The sequence below is a fragment of the Lutra lutra genome, chromosome 1 (genome assembly GCF_902655055.1).
Source record: "Lutra lutra chromosome 1, mLutLut1.2, whole genome shotgun sequence".
NCBI lineage: Eukaryota > Metazoa > Chordata > Mammalia > Carnivora > Mustelidae > Lutra > Lutra lutra.
Window position 1 is genome coordinate 108,359,821 of NC_062278.1, and position 23,012 is coordinate 108,382,832.

The 23,012-nt window shown below is 51.4% G+C and overlaps 1 protein-coding gene and 2 non-coding genes across 7 annotated transcripts; all 3 read left to right on the top strand.

Annotated features, from left to right (window-relative positions):
* Positions 1 to 3,161: 3,161 nt before the first annotated feature.
* Positions 3,162 to 22,903, top strand: EIF4G1 (eukaryotic translation initiation factor 4 gamma 1). Of its 5 annotated transcripts, none has more exons than XM_047731903.1 (33): positions 3,162 to 3,312; positions 4,134 to 4,190; positions 4,415 to 4,508; positions 4,806 to 4,892; positions 5,995 to 6,171; positions 6,396 to 6,495; positions 7,586 to 7,698; positions 8,513 to 8,605; positions 8,810 to 8,876; positions 9,149 to 9,979; positions 10,260 to 10,348; positions 10,444 to 10,630; positions 10,965 to 11,098; positions 11,228 to 11,386; positions 11,550 to 11,738; positions 11,937 to 12,134; positions 12,357 to 12,503; positions 12,725 to 12,961; positions 13,156 to 13,260; positions 13,381 to 13,540; positions 13,744 to 13,844; positions 14,447 to 14,549; positions 14,792 to 14,894; positions 15,109 to 15,341; positions 15,687 to 15,805; positions 15,923 to 16,095; positions 16,613 to 16,738; positions 16,900 to 16,981; positions 18,694 to 18,792; positions 18,906 to 19,040; positions 19,141 to 19,222; positions 19,365 to 19,505; positions 22,276 to 22,903. In XM_047731903.1, exons 3-33 carry the CDS (start codon positions 4,449 to 4,451, stop codon positions 22,458 to 22,460), a joined length of 4,815 nt encoding a protein of 1,604 aa, XP_047587859.1. In that variant the 5' UTR covers positions 3,162 to 3,312; positions 4,134 to 4,190; positions 4,415 to 4,448; the 3' UTR covers positions 22,461 to 22,903. The 5 variants fall into 5 exon arrangements, with proteins under 5 accessions (XP_047587859.1, XP_047587861.1, XP_047587862.1 ...); XM_047731905.1 differs by having other exon boundaries at positions 11,553 to 11,738; XM_047731906.1 differs by lacking the exon at positions 4,806 to 4,892.
* LOC125090177 (small nucleolar RNA SNORD66) lies at positions 10,038 to 10,109 on the top strand. The gene has a single exon (XR_007124229.1). It is a non-coding gene; the product is annotated as a small nucleolar RNA SNORD66 (small nucleolar RNA).
* LOC125090172 (small nucleolar RNA SNORD66) lies at positions 13,590 to 13,665 on the top strand. Its single transcript, XR_007124228.1, has one exon. It is a non-coding gene; the product is annotated as a small nucleolar RNA SNORD66 (small nucleolar RNA).
* Positions 22,904 to 23,012: the final 109 nt, after the last annotated feature.

Sequence of the window (23,012 nt, forward strand, 5' to 3'; positions counted from 1 at the left end):
AATTTTTTTTTTTAAAGGTTATTTACTTTAGAGATAAAGTGCATGGTGGGGAGGGACAGAGGAAGAGGGAGAGAGAAACCTAAGCAAAGTGAGCACTGAACGTCAAACCCAACACAGGGCTCGATTTCATGACCCTGAGATCACAATTGAGCTGAAACCAAGAGGTGCCCCCAAAATAAAATCTTAAAACAGAAAAAAAGACAAATTAGAGAGTGATTTGTAGGGATGCCTGGCTGGCTCAGTTGATGGAGCACGCAATTCTTGAGCTCCAGGTTGTGAGTTTGAGCCCCATGCTGGGTGTGGAGCCTACTTAAAAATTAAAAAAATTTAAAAAAAGGAAAGTGATTTGTAAACTGTAAATAAATAATATGTAAATAAATAACTGTAAATTAAGTAACTGTAATAAATAAAAATAAGTAACTGTAAATAAATAAATAAAATGATAATTCTTTCCCAAATCAGTGATTCTCCTTTAGAGTAAAATTTTCATAATGACTCTTAACCTTTCACATTCAGTCATTCATTCAGCAATAAGTATTAGTGGAGCTTTACTCTGCACTGAACATTAGTTTGTGGGGATGCAAAGATCCCGCAAAAAAAAAATAAAACCCTATCCTCAAAAAGCTTACTAATGGAAAAGAAAACAATTATGATACATTGTTATTGATACTGTACTGGAGTGTGAAGAAGGTACCCTGAAATCATTGAAATAGAGCTTAAGTGCCTAGGTAGGTCAGGGGAAAATTTTGAGATGAGACCTGGGGGAAGATGAGTTTGTCCAGAGGGAAAAGGTAGAATATCATAAGGGAGTACTAAAGGAAGGTGGAAAACCTATTTGTTTTCAGAAACCACGGATAGTTTGCTTTGGCTAAGTGTGCAGGGCCAGGAGAAAGTGTAGTAGGAGATATAGTAAAAGAGACACAGGCTCAGATCAGGTTTAGAAGCGCTTTGTTCTCAGAAATTGACTATCTCTCAGTGGAGACCACTGAGTGAGAGTGGGAAAGTGGCATAAGTTATCCGGGTTAGGAAGCTCATCATGGAGGCTGGGAGACCAGGCAAAGGGAATAAATGCCTTAACTAGGGTATTAGAAGTGGGGAAGGGCAGAAGAAAGATTTTTTAAGTATAATAGGACTTGAATTTGATCCAAATACCAAGAGGACCTGGTGACTGATTAGAGGTAGTACATGGATGGGAAGGAATGTAGGATGAATCCCAGATTTCCAGGTTAGGCATTATTCATTGGAAAAGAATACACGGGCACCAACATGTATAGGGTTGAGGTGGAGGACTCCTGAGTAGGGAGAGATTTAAGTAAGTTTCTATCTGGGCATACTTTTTTTGGGGAGGGGGGCATACACAATTTGAAATGCCTGTGGGATGATCAGGTGGAGATGTCTTTTAGGTGGTACCTTGTTCTAATGAGTTTGAGAGAGAGGTTTCTCTCAGTTGGCATGTAGGCAAGTAATTATATATATATATATATATATATATATATATATATATATATATATATATAGTAGTTGATTTTTATATATTAGTTTGCTTAGGAGAAAGAAATTAGAAGAGTAGAGAAAGGAGTCATACATGACAAAGTCACAGAACCAAAATGAAGAGTCAGAGAACACTAGATCTGTATTTTCTTTTTGTTTTGTTTTTTGTTTTTTAAATTTATTTATCTGACAGAGAGAGACACAGCGAGAGAGGGAACACAAACAGGGGGAGTGGAAGAGGGAGAAGCAGGCTTCCCTCTGAGCAGGGAGCCCAATGTGGGTCTGGAGCCTATGTGGGTCTCGATCCCAGAAACTCTGGGATCATCACCTGAGCCAAAGGCAGACACTTAACGACTGAGCCACTCAGGTGCCCTAGATCTGCATTTTCATTCTTACTATGGTTCCTCCTCCATGAATCTATTTTGCTCTCCTTTGGAGCTTCAGTTCCTCACATACACAATGGGAAGAATGCAGTTTATTTTATAGGAAATTGTGAAGATTGAGATCACATCGGTCATATATATTAAGTAACCACGTTTTCGCTGGTATGGAGAAAATGTTTTCTTTTGAGATTAGATGTGTGCACATGAACACACCCACACCCACAGTGCACAAGAGTGTCTTTGCCAAGTACGCAGGCACTGTTTCAAGCCCTTTTCACAGGAATTAACCCCTTTAATCTTAATCTTTAATCCAATAGTGTGGAATTTATCATTGTGAGAGCACGGTGGTTAAAAGCTCAGACTGTGCCAAACTGCTTGGTTTCAAATCTTCCCATTTTACAACAGTTACTAAGAAGATAGGTAGCAAGTACATGGCCCGGGAAGTAGCAGAGTTTGGATTAAAACCTAGGCTATTCGAGTATGTGAATTTGGCTGTGGCTCTAGGACGATTCCTCCTGGTGCCAAAAGTCTTTTGGCTGCACGGCAGGAATTTTGGGATTACTTCTTCCATCATTATTCTGAACTTTCCATGATTGACTTTTGTCCCTCCCAGGTTAGTGGCTGATCTTTGTAAGGCAAATTTCCTCGTACGAATTCCTTAGAATGTTTCAGTCCTTTTATTATTTTTTTTTTTTTAAAGATTTTATTTATTTATTTGAGAGAGAGACAGTGAGAGAGAGCATGAGCGAGGAGAAGGTCAGAGGGAGAAGCAGACTCCCCGTGGAGCTGGGAGCCCCATGCGGGACTCCATGCGGGACTCGATCGCGGGACTCCGGGATCATGACCTGAGCCGAAGGCAGTCGTCCAACCAACTGAGCCACCCAGGCGTCCCTGTTTCAGTCCTTTTAGCCTAGCATTCAGTTTAATAGGTACTTCACTTTATTTTCAAAGGCTGCATAATTTGTATTTCTTTACGTATTTGTATCATGATTTATTTTGGCAGGACAGAGTCTTTAATTTCGGTATTCTCAACAAGCTCCCCACCCCGCCCCGTCCCGTCCCGCCCTGCCCCTCCCCGCCACGGCCACCACTGGCCTAGTACTTAGTATGCACTCAATAAATGCCTGTTCAAAGAATGAATGAACTAAAAGAACAGCGGAACAGAGACGCAGAGGGGGGTCGGTCTGGAAGTTCCAAAGTTCGGGAGGGGACAAGGGGGCGGGAAATGACTGTCACATGACGAGGCGGGGCAAATCGTCTGTACTCCCCGGCGCCGAGCGCAACTCCGCCCTCTGCGCCGGTCACGTGGGGGCGCCGGCTGCGCCTGCGGAGAAGCGGTGGCCGCCGAGCGGGATCTGTGCGGGGAGCCGGAAATGGTTGTGGACTACGTCTGTGCGGCTGCGTGGGGCTCGGCCGCGCGGACTGAAGGAGACTGAAGGTAAAGCCGCCATGTCCGGGCCCGACCCGGCCCCCCCACCCCCTCCCCCCGCATCCGCCGCCATCCGGGCCGGGACCGGCCGCCCTGCGCAGCCGCCCCGGCGCCGTGGCCCCGCGGCCCAAGTCCGGGCCCCGACCCGCCAGGGCCCGATCCCTGGCCCACGTGTGCCCGGCCTGGCCCGGCCTGACTGCTGGGTGGGGGTGGGGGAGCGCGGGGCCGGAATATGCGGTCCCCGTGGGCTGGTAGGGTGCCGGGTTCTCCGGCCGCGAAGTGCCACCTCGGCCTGACCCGAGGGGGCCCCACGGGCGCAGGCACCGCGGCTCCCGGCCCACCGCCCCCTCCCCCCTTTGCGGCCCGGCCGCCGGGAAGTGACACGTTGTTCTTTGGCACTGGCCGGCGCTGCGCAGGGAGGGCGCAGGGGAGGGAGGCGGCAGCGGCGGGCAGGGAGGAGCCCCCGGCCCCGCCCGCCCTCCGGGCCGACCCTCACTTGCTAGGAACCGGCTCCTCTTCGGCCGCCGCCCGCCTGGCCTTTTACGGCCCGACTCCCGCCCTTCCTGGCCTCCACTTCTGGGCGGCGGCAGGCCTCGCGTCTGGCCCCGTGAGGGTGCCCCCGTGGCTACCCGCAGCAGGCGTGCCTTGTGTGCCCCTGGGCCTGGCCCCCGAACCGGGTGTCCCCAGGTGGGGGGTGGGGACACCACGGCCGAAGCTGCTAGCTCCGTTTGTGATCCGGGAGCCTGGTGCCAGCGAGACCTGGAATTTCCGGTCTGGTTGGTCTTGGGCCCCGCGGAGCCAGGTTGATACCCCTCACCTCCCAACCCCAGGCCCTCGGATGCCCAGAACCTGTAGGCCGCACCGTGGACTTATTCTTAACCGAGGGGGTGAGTGAGGGGGCTGTTTCAGCAGACCAGGGGGGTGGTTGGAGGTGATGCGGGTTTGACAACGTGTTGGTGGGGACATAAGATGGATCTTTTCTGCTCCTTCACCCCTTTCACGCCTCTGGGACTCTGTGTGGGACCCAGCCCTTCCTTCATCCCCTCCCCCACTCCCATTTGCCTTAAGCTTGGGTCCCTTCCCCTTTCCGAGCTCCACTCTTTCCTAACAGGTGCTGGGGGGACCCTGATGTGGCACCAAATGAAATGAACAAAGCTCCACAGCCCACAGGCCCCCCACCTGCCCCATCCCCTGGACTCCCACAGGTAATTAGGGAGGAATTAGTAGAGACTGGGATGGGGGTGGGGGCGATCGGCAGCTGGTCAGGAACAGGTTCCAACCTCTGGATTTTCCCACCCCCATCTGTGTCAGGGCAAAGTGCGGCTTCCTGCTGCCAAATTGAGACAGGGCCCCTGGGCTGTTCTCAGGGGCTGTCATGGGGAAGAGGGGGCATGTGGACTGCTGATGCTCCTGCCACAGGTCTGCTCCCCTTACTTTACCAGCTTAGGTTTCTGCCCCACCCGGGTTTCCCCTCTTGCTGAACTCTGGTCTCCCCCCTTCAGCCAGCGTTTCCCCCGGGGCAGACAGCACCGGTGGTGTTCAGTACGCCACAAGCGACACAAATGAACACGCCTTCTCAGCCCCGCCAGGTGAGGGGCTGTGGGGAGGGGAGTAGGGGGCCTGGGTGGGAGCCATGGAAAGTTTAGGCCAGTTTTGGGCCTAGGATGGAAACTCTGGAGGCCCTGTACCTGCCCCATTTTCCTGACAGTTAGCTTTGTGTTCTTTCATGCAGCTCTGCACTTTGTGCTGTTGATTACTTACAGTGGGCAGCCCCTTGGGGAGTATGGAATCGGTGGGGGGTGGCATTATTAGGGGTCCTGGTGCCTTGAGAATTGGGAGCAGTGCTTTGGGTCCTGCTGCCAACTCCTGTTTTCCTCTTTCCTCCTTTTCCTAGGGGGTTGTGTATGCTCCATTCCCCTTCCCTTCTTTCTCTTTGCACTATGGCGAGATAATTACTCCAGCTGGTTCTTGCCTTTCTCTGTTCCCTAAATTCTTCCTCACTAAGTGGGAGCATTCTTGTCCTGCTTCTTCATTTTTTCTCCCTCATCACCTTGGGGATAATTTTCTTCTTTCCTGTCCCCATGTGCTCTCAGGGAGGATTCAGGTCTCTGCAGGTAATACCCCTTTGCTAATCCTGGACCCTCTCGTGGTCTTACCCTTAACCTCCACCCTAGTCAAGGCTAGACACAGGGACCTGGTCTTCAGGGTGGGGACACGTCTGCTGTTAAGGTCCTCAGTCAGACGCCAAGTGATGCATGTTAGAGGCTAGATCTTGGCAGAGTGCATATCTGGGAACTGGGAGACTGTTGCATGTTAGTGGTTAGCTCCTCTGTACCTTAGGGTGGAGCAATGCATGCTGGGGAGTATGTTGCCCAAAAGGGCTTTACTTAGGCATGATGCATCTGGGTATTAGGGAGCCTTTGCAGAGGGGTAGCCTGGTAGAGGTGACATGAGAATGCACGGCAGTGAGGGAGTAAATATTCATGGAGTGCAAAGTGCGTACCTGAATGTGGAGGTTACATGTGAGTACCAGGGGCCACTTAACCAGCAGTTGGTCAAGTGAGTTGGGATTGGCCCTTGTGCTCCAGAGCCCCCAGTACTTCTCCCCAGATGAGAGACATTGTGGAGTGGCCATTTTGGTGTCCCATTTCCTCCCTTCCCAACACCAACTGCTTTCCTCCCTCTTGACAGCACTTCTACCCCAGCCGGGCCCAGCCCCCAAGCAGTGCAGCCACCCGAGTGCAGAGTGCAGCCCCCGCCCGCCCTGGCCCAGCTGCCCATGTCTACCCTGCTGGATCCCAAGTAATGATGATCCCTTCCCAGATCTCCTACTCAGCCTCCCAAGGGGCCTACTACATCCCTGGACAGGTGAGGTTGGTGGCTTGGGGGCTGGAAGCCTCGAACCTTAAACCCCAACCCTCCTCTCCCTTACCCTGACCCTCCAGTCCCGTTTCTTCTGCAGTGGTGGGACTTCCTTCTGGTCATTGCCCACAGTGTCTTGTCCTGTCATGCCTTGCATTCTCTTTGTAGTCTGATACGGTACTCATAGCTCCCTCAACTCCTCTCCCCTCCTCCTCCCTCTTACCCACCAGGGGCGTTCCACATATGTTGTCCCGACACAACAGTATCCTGTACAGCCAGGAGCCCCAAGCTTCTATCCGGGTGCGAGCCCTACAGAGTTTGGGACTTACGGTAAGCAGAGGAGGGAGTCCCGTGGGAGTGAGTCCCAGGGAGCATCTAAACTCACCCACGAATTCCTAGACCCTTCCTAGGCTCATTCCTCGGTCTAAAAACGATAGGGTTAGTAGGTAGTAGGGATCCGTGCCTAATGTGAAACTGGTGTTGGGTGGGTTGGGGGGGGCAGGGAGCATTTTATCCTATTGGCGAGAGTTGGGAGTCCTCCCTGTGTCCAAGGCACAAGTTTGAGGGCCTCTTAGTAAGCATTCCCTGTGACACTTGTTCCATGGTTGGTGGGAGCCCATGTAACGTGGATTTGGAAGGTTTTGTAGCTGTTTTTCATTTATGTTCTAGGGAAGGATTAGTCTGTTCTTTATGGCAGTGGTTTCCAAAATTTTTTGATCATCTATCAGGAAAAATTTTGAGTATGTACCTCTAATACATGTATGTTTTTGTTTGTTTATACACACGCATCATTTAAACAACACACTTAATGTTGCTTGTTAAAAACAAGTGGAGATTATGGATGAGATTAAAGAACACATCCCATTTTGGAGACCATTGCTTTAAGGAATTAATTTTTCCACATCCTGGGCCTGGTTCATAATGTTACTCTTTGTTTCCTTGTCCCTTAGTAAAGGGCTGGAGACTGGAACTGGACTCAGGTTGAGTGGAACAGGGTTGGCAAATCTGTCTTTCTCAATCCCAGCCAAAGACCTGATTCTGTTTCAGGTTAAGTAGTTGCTGCTCCCTCAGAATACATGCGTGTATGTTGCTGGGGGTTGGGGGCATACGTAATACCTTATAGGGTAGAAGTGAAATAGAAGTCCTGGTAGTGGCAGCTGGTATGTGGTGGGGAAGGAGTGCCTGTCTACGAGGTGTGTGTATGTCAGTGTCAGGAATTCTTATAAACGCAGTTCAGACTGGTTCCCCAGCTTTGATAGATACCTAATTCCCTTGGGGAGGTGGGTGGGGCAGGGCAAGGGGCCGGCTGTGGGTGATGAGAGGTTCTGGGGATGGGAGGCGTTCAAGCAGGCGTTTGTATATGGCTGGGCCCTGACGCTGCCGCCATTCTTCCTTTCTGTGTCTCTCCCCCTCCCCGAAGCTGGCGCCTACTACCCAGCCCAGGGTGTGCAGCAGTTTCCCACTGGTGTGGCCCCCGCCCCAGTTTTGATGAACCAGCCACCTCAGATTGCTCCCAAGAGGGAGCGGAAGACCGTAAGTAGCAGCAAGGGGCTCTGGGACATCTGGTAGAGGGAGAATCAAGGTCAGGCACATTGTGGGTCAGGGAGCAGAAAGTTGAGGAAGGAGATCTTCAGCTGGGAGTGGTTAGAGAATGGAGATCTGTGAAGTGCTTAGGTTCTTTGTAAGGACTAAGACTTCAGTGTAGAAGTGGCTCATGGGAGGACTGAGGTGGCTCCTGCGGGAGTTCCTGAGAGACCCAGGTTCTGGGGGTCTATAAGATCTATGTTTGGTTTTACGTTTCTGGTCGCTTGTCTTGGAAATCGTTTGTTTTCTGTGGCCCCACCCCCCACCTCCCAGTCCTGGAAGCTCTTGAGGCCTCCGCCTCTGCTCAATCCTCAAGCCCTGGGCGTGGTGCCCAGAATAGGGTGCCAGGGCTGGGGAAGCCGCTGAGTCACCCTGGCTCCACCCACTGGATCTGGGCCCTGCCCCCAGAGATCAGGCAGACTAGCCACAAGTGAGCTGTATGGGTGCTAGATGGGGGTCCTGGGCCCCATGGTGTGCAGCCAGTGACTTGGGGACTGCTGGTGGGGCAGGGCTGATGGAGGGAGGGGCATTGTGATGTACGGGGGTGCTCTGTGAGGTCAAGGGTCTCTTAGGGATGGGGGGCCAGAGTAGGGAGTACAAGATGAGCTGGATGGGTTGACAGTAGAAGTCATGGGGTTTCTGGCACCCACCCACCTGCTTCCCAGTGGAGGGTGGGGGGTTGGCCTGGAGTCTTAGGAGTGGGGCAGGGTGGAGAGGTGGGCTCCTCCTGTTTCCCACTCATCCCGGAGCTTTCTTTCCCCAGATCCGAATTCGAGATCCAAACCAAGGAGGGAAGGATATCACGGAGGAGATAATGTCTGGGGCCCGCACTGCCTCCACACCCACCCCTCCCCAGGTATTGTCTGATCTTTGCGTGAGGCCCTGGCTAGGATGGCTGTTCTGACCTGGGTTGCCAAGTCCTTTGATCTTTTCTTTCAACTAAGGGATTTCTTTCCCTGTTTTCCTGGATTTTTAGGCAGAGTTAAAGTAGCAATGGCTCTAGTAGAGAAGGGTTGTGGGCCTCTTCAGGGCAAATTTGGTAACCCTTTGTGTCCTGCAGACGGGAGGCGGTCTGGAGCCTCAAGCTAATGGGGAGACACCCCAGGTTGCTGTTGTTGTCCGGCCAGGTAAGTGAGCAGGTAGGGCAGAGCTTTTATGGGGACAAGGAGGGTGACAATTTCACATGCTGAGGAGGTGGAGTAACTTGACCTGGGTGCCAGAGAAGAATGGGTATTGGGATTTTGCGAGTGGACCAGATGTTGGGTGAGAAGGGAAAAGGCTAAGGTGGGATAAGATTGCAGGGGTGGGTGTCAGGCTGGGAATGTCTTGGCTGGGAGGAGGAGGAACAACAGCAGTGAAGGCCTGCCTTTAATGACTCGTCTTCTTTCCTGTGGCGTAGATGATCGGTCCCAGGGAACAATCATTGGGAGCCGGCCGGGCCTGCCTGGCCCAGAACACAGCCCTTCAGAATCCCAGCCTTCATCACCTTGTCCGACCCCATCACCACCCCCAATCTTGGAACCGGGGTCTGAGCCTAATCTCGCAGTCCTCTCTGTTCCTGGGGACACTGTGACAACAGGGATGATCCAGATGTCTGTAGAAGAATCCACCCCTCTGCCCCGTGAACCTGGGGAGCCATATTGCCTCTCTCCAGAACCCACTCCCCTCGCTGAACCCATACTGGAAGTAGAAGTGACACTTAGCAAACCGATTCCAGAGTCTGAGTTCTCTTCCAGTCCTCTCCAGGTTTCCACCCCCTCTGCATCTCACAAAGAGGAAATTCTTCCTGAACCAAATGGCATGGTCCCATCTGAGGATCTGGAACCAGAGGTGGAGTCGAGCCCAGAGCTTGCTCCTCTCCCTCCCCAAGCTTGTCCCTCTGAATCCCCTGTGCTCATTGCTCCAACTGCCCAACCTGAGGAACTGCTCAACGGAGCCCCCTCGCCACCAGCTGTGGACTTAAGCCCAGTCAGTGAGCCGGAGGAGCAGGCCAAGGAGGTTCCCGCATCAGTGGCTTCCCTCACCGTCCTCTCTGCCAATCTGGCTATGGCTCCTCCAGCTACTTCCCCAGCTCAGGAGGAGGAAATGGAAGAAGAGGAGGAAGAGGAGGAAGAAGGAGAAGCAGGAGACGCTGAGGGTCAGAAGGGAGGAGAGGAACTTCTTCCCCCAGAGAGCACCCCTGTTGCAGCCCACCTGTCGCAGAATTTGGAGGCAGCAGCCACCACCCAAGGTAAGGTGTGGCTGGATGGTGGAGGTGGGTCGGGCTGGAAAACGTGGGGTTTTTTTCTCTATATTGATGACCTCTCATTTGTGCCACTGTGTCTGGGTCATAGAAGCCCTTGATGGAACCTAAGAGATAAAATTCCAAGATGAAGGAATTTTAAGTCTGAAGTGGGTGTGATGGAAAGAGGAAATATTGTAGAGTAGTTGCTTTTTTCTTTTTTAATTTCCCTAGGGATTAGGGGTACTCCATAAGTTATTCTTATTTTGTTACCCACCCCCCCAAACAGTGGCAGTGTCTGTGCCAAAGAGGAGACGGAAAATTAAGGAGCTCAATAAGAAGGAGGCTGTAGGTGACATTCTGGATGCCTTCAAGGAGGTAAGGGAGCCAGAAAGTAAGGGAGGAGAGAGGACAGAGTTTGGGTATGAACACTAGTCATACTGCAACCAAAATGGAATATCCTATGTTTACAGGTGAGCCCAGGAGTACCAGAAGTGGAGAATCAGCCTCCTGTGGGCACCAGATCTGGTCTGGAGCCTGAGGGCAATAGTGCACCCCCGAGGCCCGAGGAAGCAGACGAGACCTGGGACTCAAAGGAAGACAAAATTCACAATGCAGAGAACATCCAGCCTGGGGAACAGAAGTATGAGTATAAGTCAGGTATGCTGGGGCGCCTGGGTGGCTCAGTGGGTTAAGCATCTATCTTGGGCTCAGGTCATGATCCCAGGGTTTGAGATTGAGCCCTATATGGGCTCCCTGCTCAGTGGGGAGCCTGCTTCTTCCTCTCCCACTGCCCCTCCCCCCACTCATGCTTTTTCTCTCCTTCTCTCTACTCACTTGCACGTGTGCATGTGCGCGTGCTTTCTCAAATAAGTAAATAAACCTTAAAAAAAAAAAGTCCAGTATTCTGAAAGAAAGGTTCAGAAGGGTTGGGCGTTGTTGCCAGGGCCCTGAGAGACAAAGTTATGATTGGTTCATCTTGTCTTCCTCGTAGATCAGTGGAAGCCTCTAAACCTTGAAGAGAAAAAGCGCTACGACCGTGAGTTCCTCCTTGGCTTTCAGTTCATCTTTGCCAGCATGCAGAAGCCGGAGGGATTGCCCCATATCAGCGATGTGGTGTTGGATAAGGTTGGTAGGCTTGAGGGGGAAGGTCTGTTCTGGATGGCGGGCTGGCTGGCTGGGGGAGGGGCCTGAGGTCCTCAAAGAATAGTCAGGAGCCATAGCCTCTTTCTCATGCCTTCCCTGTCCCCTTTGCAGGCCAATAAAACACCACTGCGGCCACTGGACCCTACTAGACTCCAAGGCATAAATTGTGGTCCAGACTTCACTCCTTCCTTTGCCAACCTTGGCCGACCAGCCCTCAGCAACCGTGGGCCCCCGAGGGGTGGGCCAGGTGGGGAGCTGCCCCGAGGGCCGGTGAGTGGGATTGGCTAGAGGGACAGATGGTCAAGCGGGGGTGGGGGATGGCTCCCTTGTCCTGCTGAGGGGAGGGGGCATCTGCCCTTGTAATGTGTGATAGCAGTGTAATGGGTTCTGCTGACTTGTTCTGTGTCTTCACTCGTCCTTACCCCTTGCTTAGCAGGCTGGTCTGGGACCCCGGCGCTCTCAGCAGGGCCCCCGAAAGGAACCCCGCAAGATCATTGCCACAGTGTTAATGACTGAAGATATAAAGTTGAACAAAGCAGAGAAAGCCTGGAAACCCAGCAGCAAGCGGACAGCCGCTGATAAGGATCGAGGGGAAGAGGATGCTGATGGCAGCAAAACCCAGGTATTGGCCAGTGCTGCTTTTGCTGTTTCTTCTCTTCAGCTCTGCTCTCTGAGCCAGCTCTGCCCTCTTTGTTTCTGTCATTTTTATCACTAGTGGCTACTTGAGTCCCCTACCACCCTCTCCCATCTCTCCCACTCTCCCACCGACCTCTTCTGACAACCTCACTGGATTCTGTGTCTTTTCTGTTCCCTCTCCCAGGACCTGTTCCGCAGGGTGCGCTCCATCCTGAATAAGCTGACACCCCAGATGTTCCAGCAGCTGATGAAGCAGGTGACACAGCTGGCCATTGACACTGAGGAACGCCTCAAAGGGGTCATTGACCTTATCTTCGAGAAGGCCATTTCAGAGCCCAACTTCTCTGTGGCCTATGCCAACATGTGCCGCTGCCTCATGGCGGTTAGTTTCCACTGTTACTAACCCTTGTGGTCTAGTCTCCTCCTTCTCTTCCTAAGACTTCTTGAGTTCAGCTTCTTGGTTCTCTTCCAGCTTGTGCTGTTGATGGCAGCCAGGAGGTGGCAGAGTGGGGGCCAAGGGTCTTCTGCGTTAGGTAGCTAAAGACTCTGGGAGGGTCTGCCCACTCGGGACCCATCTACATGGGATGTTCTCTCTGACGTACAGCTGAAAGTGCCCACTACAGAAAAGCCAACAGTGACTGTGAACTTCCGAAAACTATTGCTGAATCGATGTCAGAAAGAGTTTGAAAAAGACAAAGATGATGATGAAGTTTTTGAGAAGAAGCAAAAAGAGATGGATGAAGCTGCCACGGTGAGGAATGCACCAAGTGCTCTGCCCGCCTCTTGCTGCTCTGCTACATGGTGTGGTGGGGGGTAAAAGGGGGCTGGGGGTGATGGTATTTTGGGGGCTTTTCTGCCTTAAGGCAGGAAATGCTTGCTGCTAGGGTTGGGAATCCAGATAGTGGAGGAGAGAAGGGTTTTAGTCCAGTGTCTGGGTACCTCTCTCATGGATTTCTGTCCTATAACTGGCAGGCAGAGGAACGGGGACGCCTGAAGGAAGAGTTGGAAGAGGCTCGAGACGTAGCCCGGCGGCGCTCGCTAGGGAATATTAAGTTTATTGGCGAGTTGTTTAAGCTGAAGATGTTAACAGAGGCGATAATGCATGACTGTGTGGTCAAGTTACTTAAGAACCATGACGAAGAGTCCCTTGAATGCCTTTGTCGTCTGCTCACTACCATTGGCAAAGATCTGGACTTTGAAAAAGCCAAGGTAGGGGTCCTGGGATGTGGAGTGGGACAGGCTGAAGTGCTTGGGGTCTGCTGTTGGCTCACCAGCTCCTTGCTGGGCTGCTGTGTGGGCCGCCAAACCCCAGTGATGGAGCTGAGGGTCTGAGGAGGGGCCGGGCCTGTGGCTGTGGGGGAGGTATTACTGGTTCCTGATCTGATCCCTTGGCCTCTTCCTAGCCCCGAATGGATCAGTATTTCAACCAGATGGAAAAAATCATTAAGGAAAAGAAGACTTCATCCCGAATCCGCTTTATGCTGCAAGACGTGCTGGATCTGCGACGGGTGTGTGTCCTCTCCTTCCCACTGCCGGTCTGCTGCCTGTACACGATGCCCTGGTTCCCAACATTGCTTCAGCTGGCCCTCTGATACGGTGACCTTGTGACTGGTCTTCTGTCCCCGCAGAGCAACTGGGTGCCACGCCGTGGGGACCAGGGTCCCAAGACCATTGACCAGATTCACAAGGAGGCTGAGATGGAGGAGCACTGGGAACATGTAAAAGTGCAACAGCTGATGGCCAAGGGCAGCGACAAGCGTCGGGGCGGCCCTCCAGGCCCACCCATTAGTGAGTTTGAGGCTCAGATTAAGGAGGGGGCAGAGTGAGGGGTTATGCTTTCCACTGATGACTTCTTGTTAGTGCCACGTGTCTGGGCCACTGAGACCACATGATGGAACTGAGGATCTGAGGAAGGGGGGCTGGGGGCGGCCCCAGGTGATAGGGTGCTAGGAGGTACTCATTATTGCAATATGCTCTTCTCTTTGTCCCAGGCCGTGGCCTCCCACTTGTGGATGATGGTGGCTGGAACACAGTCCCCATCAGCAAGGGCAGCCGCCCTATTGACACCTCACGACTCACCAAGATCACGAAGGTAGGGGGGTGTATTGGAGAGGGTGATGGTGGCTGTGGGAGGGTAAAGAGGGATCAAACAGGCACTGAGCCTAGGTTTGGATCTTGGTGCCCTCACTCTGAAGTTGAAAAGGTGGCCACTGAATTTTTCCTCTTGGACTGTTAGCTTGCTAGAGACATGACTGCCAACTCAAGGGGGTGTATTCACATTTGTCTGAGCCAGTGGTCAGCAAACTCCCAGAGTGCAAATCTGGCCCATTTCTTGCTTCTCTATATTCCACAGCTAACAGGTGGCCTTTATGGTTTTTTAACAGTTGAAAAGAATAAAGTAGATGATATGTATTATGAAGTTATGCAGAATGTCAATTTCAGTGTCCTTGGTTTTATTAGAACACAACCATAATCATTCTCCTTAAGTATTGTCTGTGACCACCTTTGTGCTATAGTGGCTGAGTGGAATAGTAGAAATAGAAACTGTATGGCCTGCAGAGCCTAAGGTATTTACTATTTGGCCTTTTACAGGAAAAGTTTGCCAGGCTCTTGGTCTAGGCTGTTTGCTACTGTGTAGCAGTAGGCTTTGGCCAGATCAGATTCATGACTTCTCCATTCCGTTTCCCTCCTCAGCCCGGCTCCATTGATTCTAACAACCAGCTCTTTGCACCTGGAGGACGATTGAGCTGGGGCAAGGGCAGCAGTGGGGGCTCAGGAGCCAAGCCCTCTGATGCAGGTATGGAGGCCACTGTAGAGAGTTGGGTGACTGTTAATCCTCTTTCTTGAGGGCAGAGGCCTGGTTGTAGGGGAGGCTTTTGGTACAGTGTGGTTAGGTAATTACAGGAGGTCTGTGCTTGGGACTAGGGACTCAAAGAACTGTTCGTGTTGGGAGTAGGACCAAATGTCCTAAAGTGCGAGTAGGAGATAGAGTGGAAGAAAGTAGGAAGAGAGTTTGACCTGGGCTTTCTGCCTCCCCAGCATCAGAAGCTGCTCGTCCAGCTACTAGTACCTTGAACCGCTTCTCAGCCCTTCAACAAGCAGTACCTACAGAAAGCACAGATAGCAGACGTGTGGTACAGAGGTGAGGTTTCCTGGGTATCTTTTTATCACACGGGGAGTACTGTCATTGGTCTTCGGTGGTTGCCATAGGAATTCTCATACCTGTAATGCTCAGCACCCCTAGCTAAATTCGGGCACATTCCTGATGCTAGGAACTAGGCCCGATGGTAGCTATATGAGAGGGGGCTTAGCCTAGGCAGTACAGGTGAGAGGTGACATGCCTGTTTTTTCTCCAGGAGTAGCTTGAGTCGGGAAAGAGGTGAGAAAGCTGGGGACCGGGGAGACCGCCTAGAGCGGAGTGAACGGGGAGGTGACCGTGGGGACCGGCTCGATCGCTCTCGGACACCTGCCACCAAGCGGAGCTTTAGCAAGGAAGTGGAGGAGCGGAGTAGAGAGCGGCCCTCCCAGCCTGAGGGACTGCGCAAGGCAGCTAGCCTGACAGAGGATCGGGACCGCGGGCGCGATGCCGGTAAGGGGCTGGGAGAGGAAGGGAAAGGTGTGGGTTTTGGACTAGCCAGTCTCCAATCTTCAGAGCTCCAGGCCTTTCTTGCTAGGAAAATTAGAACTAAAGAGTCTCCATGGGGCACCTGGGTGGCTCATTCGGTTCTGTCTTGCCTTGGGCTTAGGTCATGATCCCAGGCTTCAGGGATCTAGCCCATGACAGGCTCCCTGCTCAGTAGGGAGTCTGCTTCTCTCTCTCCTTCTGCCTCTACTCCTCTCTTTCTGTGCTCTGTTTCTCACTTTTTCTCTCTCGAATAAATAAAGTCTTAAAAAGAAGAACTAAGGGGTCTCCAATCTGTTCTTCCCCCTGCAGTGAAGCGAGAAGCCACCCTGCCCCCGGTGAGCCCCCCAAAGGCTGCGCTTTCCGAGGAGGAGCTGGAGAAGAAATCCAAGGCCATCATTGAGGAATACCTCCATCTCAATGACATGAAGGTGGGCATTGGGTGGGGTCTGAGTGACAGAGTGGGTGGGACATATGCTGGCAGGCATGGAGCATGGGGCCCAGAGCAGACGGTGACTGCCCTCTCCCTCCTGCCCGCACCCCCGCAGGAGGCAGTGCAGTGTGTACAGGAGCTGGCCTCGCCCTCCCTGCTCTTCATCTTTGTGCGGCATGGCATTGAGTCAACACTGGAGCGCAGCACCATCGCTCGGGAGCATATGGGGCGGCTGCTGCACCAGCTGCTCTTTGCCGGGCACCTCTCCACTGCTCAGTACTACCAAGGGTATGCCTTCTGAGGGCCTTCTACTTTGACATACCCACAGACTTCCCGCCTCTGTAGGACCCATGCAGCCTTGGATAAGAGTGGTTCCTCAGCCAGCCTGGTCAGCGTTACTTCCGGCAGGGGTAGGGTGTACTGTGCAAGGACAGAGTGTGCTATAGCTTGAGATAATTGCCCCATGTTTAGGAAGTGTTCTCAAGGGGCCCCACAGTTGATCCTTTAACAATGCCATGTTGCCCAGAAGGAGAGTTGGGCCCCAGCTTGCCTTTGCTAGAAGGCCCTGACCTTTTTTTTTTTAAAGATCTATTTTTATTTGAGAAAGAGGGGGGGAAGGTGGGAGGAGGGGCAAAGGGAGAGGGAGAGAATCCTCAGGCAGAGTCCCCTCTGAGTGTAGAGCCTGCCACAGGGCTCCGCTCGAACCCCAAGATATGACCTGAGCCAAAATTAGGGAGTCGGACGCTCAATTGACTGAGCCGCCCGGGCACCCCTAGAATGCCCTGACTTTGAATTCCATTTGCAGGCTGTATGAAATCTTAGAATTGGCTGAAGACATGGAAATTGACATCCCCCACGTATGGCTCTACCTAGCAGAACTCGTAACGCCCATTCTGCAGGAAGGTGGGATACCTATGGGGGAGCTCTTCAGGTAAGCCCTCTTTAGTGGGATTCAGGGGAGGTAAAGACAAGAAAGTTGGGGAAGGAGGCATATATGGCAGGTTCAATGCCTGGGTTTAGGGAGGGATGGGATAGTGTACTGAGAGGGCTTTGGAGGCTATCCACACTCACTGTATTTTTCTTTCTGTTTAGGGAGATTACAAAACCTCTGAGACCCCTGGGCAAAGCTGCTTCCCTGTTGCTGGAGATCCTGGGGCTTCTGTGTAAAAGCATGGTAAGTGAGAGCCTTTGGGGGACGTGTTGAAACTTCTCTTCCCGCCACACGGTTTTGGCCAGTTGCTGTGACCCTGATGCCTTATGGTCCTTTGGTGGGACGGGATTAATGGTGATGGTAGTGCTGTGTTGGGTACCGGGGAGAGGAAACGTTGAGGCTGGCACTCTCAGACCAGTTCCTGTCATGAGTTCTGGGCAAGACTAGAGGAGACTGGCAATCTAAGACCCTAAATCCCTGATTGATTGAGTCACTCATTCAACTAGCATTTTTTTTTTTTTTTTAAACATTTACTAACCACATACTAGACAATGGGAATACCACAGTGAATAAAACACAGTTAGGAAACGAGCTGGAAGAGAAAAGTAAGAAGCAGCTTAATAAAAACAGTGTGAAATAGAATGGAGTGTCTTGAGTACTGTGAGGTTGCAAAGGAGTGTCTCTTTGGTGATGTTCATGATGGAAAGCTTTCCCAGAAGGGTGCTAGAACTGCTTTGTGAAAGTTGGTGGTGACAAGCAAATGTCATGGAGAGAAGGAGAGATGGGAAAGGCAAGTGGGTAGAGCACTTTGTGGTTGCCAGAGCTGGGAAGAGCTCTTTGAAGAGTTTAGCTGCCCCTGGGGCCTGGACAGATGAGACTTGAATGGAAGGGAATTGTTCTTTCAGCGTCTTATTTATCCTTTTAGGTAGAAACCTGTGTTTGGGTAGTTTGTGTTTTCAAACAAGAGAGGCATATTAAACTATGTGTATTGCGTTGAATCTTGGTGCAGCATGTTGTAGGACACGTTATTGCTACACTGTTAAAACACTTAAGGTGGTTTGTTTAGATGTATCAACTGTGAAACCATTCAGTGGCATTAGGATTAGCATCTTTAAAATTTGTGAACTATGGTTGTCTTTTTTTTTTTTTTCCCAAAGATTTTATTTATTCATTTGACAGAGAGAGATCACAAGTAGGCAGAGAGGCAGGCAGAGAGAGAGAAGAAGCAGGCTCCCCACTGAGCAGAGAGCCCGATGCGGGGCTCGATCCCAGGACCCTGAGATCATGACCTGAGCCGAAGGCAGCGGCTTAACCCGCTGAGCCACCCAGGCGCCCCTATGGTTGTCTTAATAAGGGTTGATGTCATCATTCTGAATATGTTTTGTTATAAACAGTAATACGTTCAGAATCTTTTGTCCCCTCTCAAAATGGGCTCAGACTGTTTATATGGGGATTGTGGGGGATATATCTGCTTCTCAAATTTTCTGGACCTGGTAACCAAAAAGGCATATTTGTTAGAAGTTGTCCTCTCCTGTGAGCATTTGTTTGCTTGGAATAATGAAAAACTAAGCTGTTTTAGAAAAAGAAGCATAGAGGAGTGCGGAAAGCTGAAATGAGGTATTTGGATTTGGTTGTTTATACCTTTGTCAGTAAAGGTAATTCTATGAAAGCTGACTGACCTCTTCTGTAGAGGTTCTTAGGCTACCCTCCATCCCCGGGTTCTTAGCACTGGGGTAGATGATTTATGTCTTTGGGTGGACATATTATTTGGCTGATGTCTGTGTCCAGTACTCACCTGTAGGCATGGAGAGACTGTGCCTGTTTGGTACCTCTGTAACATCCTGAGTACCTAGTGGGCACCTGTTGGTCTTTCAGTAAATATTTGTTGGGTGACATTTGTGGAGCTAGGTGTTTGAGGGAGAGAAGGTTGTTGAATTGGTCTTGCATTTTTCCAGGGTCCCAAAAAGGTGGGGACGCTGTGGCGAGAGGCTGGACTCAGTTGGAAGGAATTTCTACCCGAAGGCCAGGATCTCAGTGCATTCGTCGCTGAACAGGTTTGTGCCTGGAGTTCAGCTAATTCTAGCATTTGGGACTGGCTATTCTTCTTCCTTTTCCCTCAGCACACTCACATGGTGCACTTACCTCCTGACTGTGGGTCTTCTTGTAGAAGGTGGAGTATACCTTGGGGGAGGAGTCAGAAGCTCCGGGCCAAAGGATGCTCTCTTCCGAGGAACTGAGCAGGCAGCTGGAGAAGCTGCTAAAGGAGGGCAGCAGTAACCAGCGGGTGTTTGACTGGATAGAGGTAGGTTTCTCCTGGGAGAAACTGGAGGGAGGAATAAAGGAGAGGAGTTCTTGGTGTGTGGGTAGAGAATTTATGGGCCATTTGTTTCTCTTCTGCACAGGCCAACCTGAGTGAGCAGCAGGTAGCATCCAACACGCTAGTTCGAGCCCTCATGACAACTGTCTGCTATTCTGCAATTATCTGTAAGAAGAGCCAGGGAGATGGTGGGGCAAGGGTGGGCCCAGCAGACAAATGGTGGGAGGGAGGTTTTTGTGTTTACCTCCTAATTGTGGACCAGGCTGAGGGTGCATTAGTCCACTTAAACTTTTGTCTTCTTCCCTGTAGTTGAGACGCCGCTCCGAGTGGATGTCGCGGTGCTGAAAGCACGAGCGAAACTGCTCCAGAAATACCTGTGTGATGAGCAAAAGGAGCTGCAGGCGCTCTACGCCCTCCAGGCCCTTGTAGTGACCCTAGAACAGCCCGCCAGTAAGAGCCAGGCTGCAGGGCGTGGGGATGGGGGCGCTGCCAGAGAGTAGGGGGAGTCATGGAAAGGGCCTCAACCCAAGAAAGGGGGGTGGTCCCTGGAGAGCAAAATGCCCTGGTGGTTGATTTCTTTCCCCTGCACGGGTTTGTTTCCTTGCCTACAAATGGAAGGTGTTAAGACTCAGCTTTGAAGGCTAATTGACTGCCATTTTTTGCTTAGCCAGCTGTTAGATGCCAGGAGCATGGAGGTGAGAAGTGATCATGATTTCTAAGGACCAAGTACTCTTGAGGCCTGGCGAGGGGCGGAGAGGCTTTTCTTTCCTTGCCTCATTTAATTCTCACAACTATCATCCCCTTTTCCATATTGGGAGACTGAGATTTAGGTTAACATGCCTGAGAGTGTGCATTCGGCAAATAGGGAGGTGCCAAGGTACTGGGACTTAGGCAGTAATTAAGTCAAGCTCAGTTCTTGTGTAGGCATGGAGTCTTAGCAGTGGTGATGAGTGTCGAAAGATGGGTCCTGTAGGGAGCTCTCCGGGGACACCTAGTGTAAGGGATAATGAGTGGGAACTGACAAACCAGCCCAATGACAAATGGGAGGGGGAGACTTGAAATGAAGGAATTGTGTGTAAAGGAAGGCCATGAGGCAGAAAGGACTTGACATAGCAGTAGTTGTGTGTGAGTTGAGATGAGGCTGGAGAGATGGATGTGGGCCAGGTCCTGCAGGGCTAAGCCATGGGACAAATTTTGCCTTCAGCCAAAGGCTGGGAAAAAGGTTTGTGGGATTTTAAGTTTTTAGATCATCCTGGCCATTAGTAAGTAGGAAGAGTGGTTTGGAATAGGGTGAATGTGAACATGGCAAGAGCAGTGAATTAGGAGCAGGTTGTGTTTTGGTGGCTCAAACTTGTTGGTAACAGTGGAGCTGGGAGTTGTGTGGTTACAGTTAAAATATAACACTGACGGGGGCGCCTGGGTGGCTCAGTGGGTTAAAGCCTCTGCCTTCGGCTCGGGTCATGGTCCCAGGGTCCTGGGATCGAGCCCCGCGTCGGGCTCTCTGCTCAGCAGGGAGCCTGCTTCCTCCTCTCTCTCTCTGCCTGCCTCTCTGCCTACTTGTGATCTGTCTGTAAAATGAATAAATAAAATCTTTAAAAAAAAAAAATAAATTAAAAAAAAAAATAAAATATAACACTGACGTGGCAGGAGAGGTCATAAGAGCGGGGAAGTTACAGGACTTCCAGAATGCTCTTTTTAGCAGGTGAGGGGATGGTGTGGTACCATTCGCCTGGGGGATTAGGAACGTTGGATAATGAGTTTGCAGTCCATGGGTGGGGGTGATCAGAGATGTCAGGTAGACAGCTGGGTATGGGAATTCATTTGGAAAGGAAGAGGTCAGGGTTGGTGGTCGGTCACCAGAGGATATGGGATTGCCTGAGGGAGAGTGGTGAGAGCCTGGGATAGAATGTTGAGGAAGTGGAGGACCCCCAGGTAGGGATCAGAGGAGGACAGGGCCCTATGAACAAAGTAATTTTAGTAGAGGGAAGTGGTCTGTAATATTAGGTGCTACTTGAGAGTTTCATAGGAGCAGACCTGAACATTTAGGGCCTTTGGGGTGTAAAAACATGGAGGCCATTCTGGCATAAACAGTATTTGGTAGAAGAGGGGCAGTCTGGATTGAAAATGACTAATACCTGACTGAGACAGGAAGAAAGGAAAATAGCAAGTGTAGACAGAGTCTTTGAGATTAGTTAATCTCGTCTAAAGACAAATCTCTTGTTTGATTGTAAGAGATAGTGGTTGTAAAGGAGGCCTTTTGTGTTTAGATGGGAGAAATTTGGGCTCAGAAATAAAGGGCAGGGTGGATAATTGTGTAGGTCCTCAGGGTGGGTGTGCATGGAATTTGGAACACAAGTTTGGAATAAATGCTCTGCTGCTGTAGGATGGGTCTGGGGAGCGGTGTTGTGGATTTGAGGGTGTGTGTACCCTGAGGAACATCCTGGCTTGCAGCTTCTCATAGATGGCTGTAAGCGTTTCATCTAGGCCTAGATTCCAAATCCGAGGCTTTTTGTATTCAGAAGAAAATGTGTTTGCTGCTTGGGCTCCCTCTGCTTTTGGAAAGTTTGGCAGTGCAGTGTGGGGTTATGGGATTGTTGTTCAGTGCTTATAGGACAAGTGCTTGGGAAGGCTTAACTAATAGCCAGGATGTGTGGAGAAAGAGGGTCAGAGAGCAAGGGGTGCTGGAGATGAGCCTAAAGAAATTCAGTAGGAAGGTGACAAGAGAGGATGTTCCTGGCAAAGGATGCAACACATGTAAAAGTCTCAAGGCCAGAGAGGATTTGTATGTTCAGGGTATGTGTGGTAATATAAGAGGAAATTGGGATCTGAGTTTACCAGCATCTATAATGGGGGCCAGTGAATGTTGCAGGTTATAAAGCCTTGACTTTGGTGAGTGATACATCTGGGACTTAATGTCATTCCTAAATTGAGGAGTACCAATTCTGTGTATAGTTTTTCCTCATTAACTCTATCATGAGTGAAGCTGCTGAGGTGAAGCTTGGGTGGGTTTGTAAGGTTTTGCTGTGACTCATTACCGTGCACCCTCTCTTAGAACATGAGAATAACATCTTGTTACAGACCCACCTAGTCACTCTGGGATGGTCAGACAATTCTCAGGATGGCAGGGCAGGCCCCTTGTTTTAACCGTGGAGCCTCGGAGTGGAGTGGGGTGGCTGTGGGCAGCACTCCTTTTAACTGCTCTCATCCTGCCTGCTTGCAGACCTGCTTCGGATGTTCTTTGACACGCTGTATGACGAGGATGTGGTGAAAGAGGATGCCTTCTACAGCTGGGAGAGTAGCAAGGACCCTGCTGAGCAACAGGGCAAGGGCGTGGCCCTTAAATCTGTCACAGCCTTCTTCAAGTGGCTTCGTGAGGCGGAGGAGGAGGAGTCTGACCACAACTGAGGGCGGGTGGGGCCGGGGACTTGGAGCCCCATGGACACTCGGATGGCCCGGCCAGCCGCCCAGACTGCAGGAGGGGGCGGCAGCAGCGGCGGTGGCAATGGGCGCCTGTAGTGCGATGTGTCTGAGCTAATAAAATGGCTGAAGAGGCAGGATGGCTTGGGGCTGCCTGGGGCCCCCCCTCCAGGATGCTGCCAGGTGTCCCTCTCCTCCCCCTGGGGCACAGAGATATATTATATATAAAGTCTTGAAATTTGGTGTGTCTTGGTGGGGGGGCACCACCGCCTGCCCCTGGGGTCCTTTTTTATTTTCTGAAAATCACTCATGGGACTGCCGTCCTCGCTGCTGGGGGCATATGCCCCAGCCCCTGCACCACCCCTGCTGCTGCCTGGGCAGGGGGAAGGGGGGGCACGGTGCCTGTAATTATTAAACATGAATTCAATTAAGCTCACTGCCTCCCTGCTTTATGGCCTGCTCCCTCTGGAGAAGGGGTATGGATAGGTGGGCAGCCTCCTTTCCAGAGCTGACGCTGTAGCACTGTTCCCTGCAACCTGG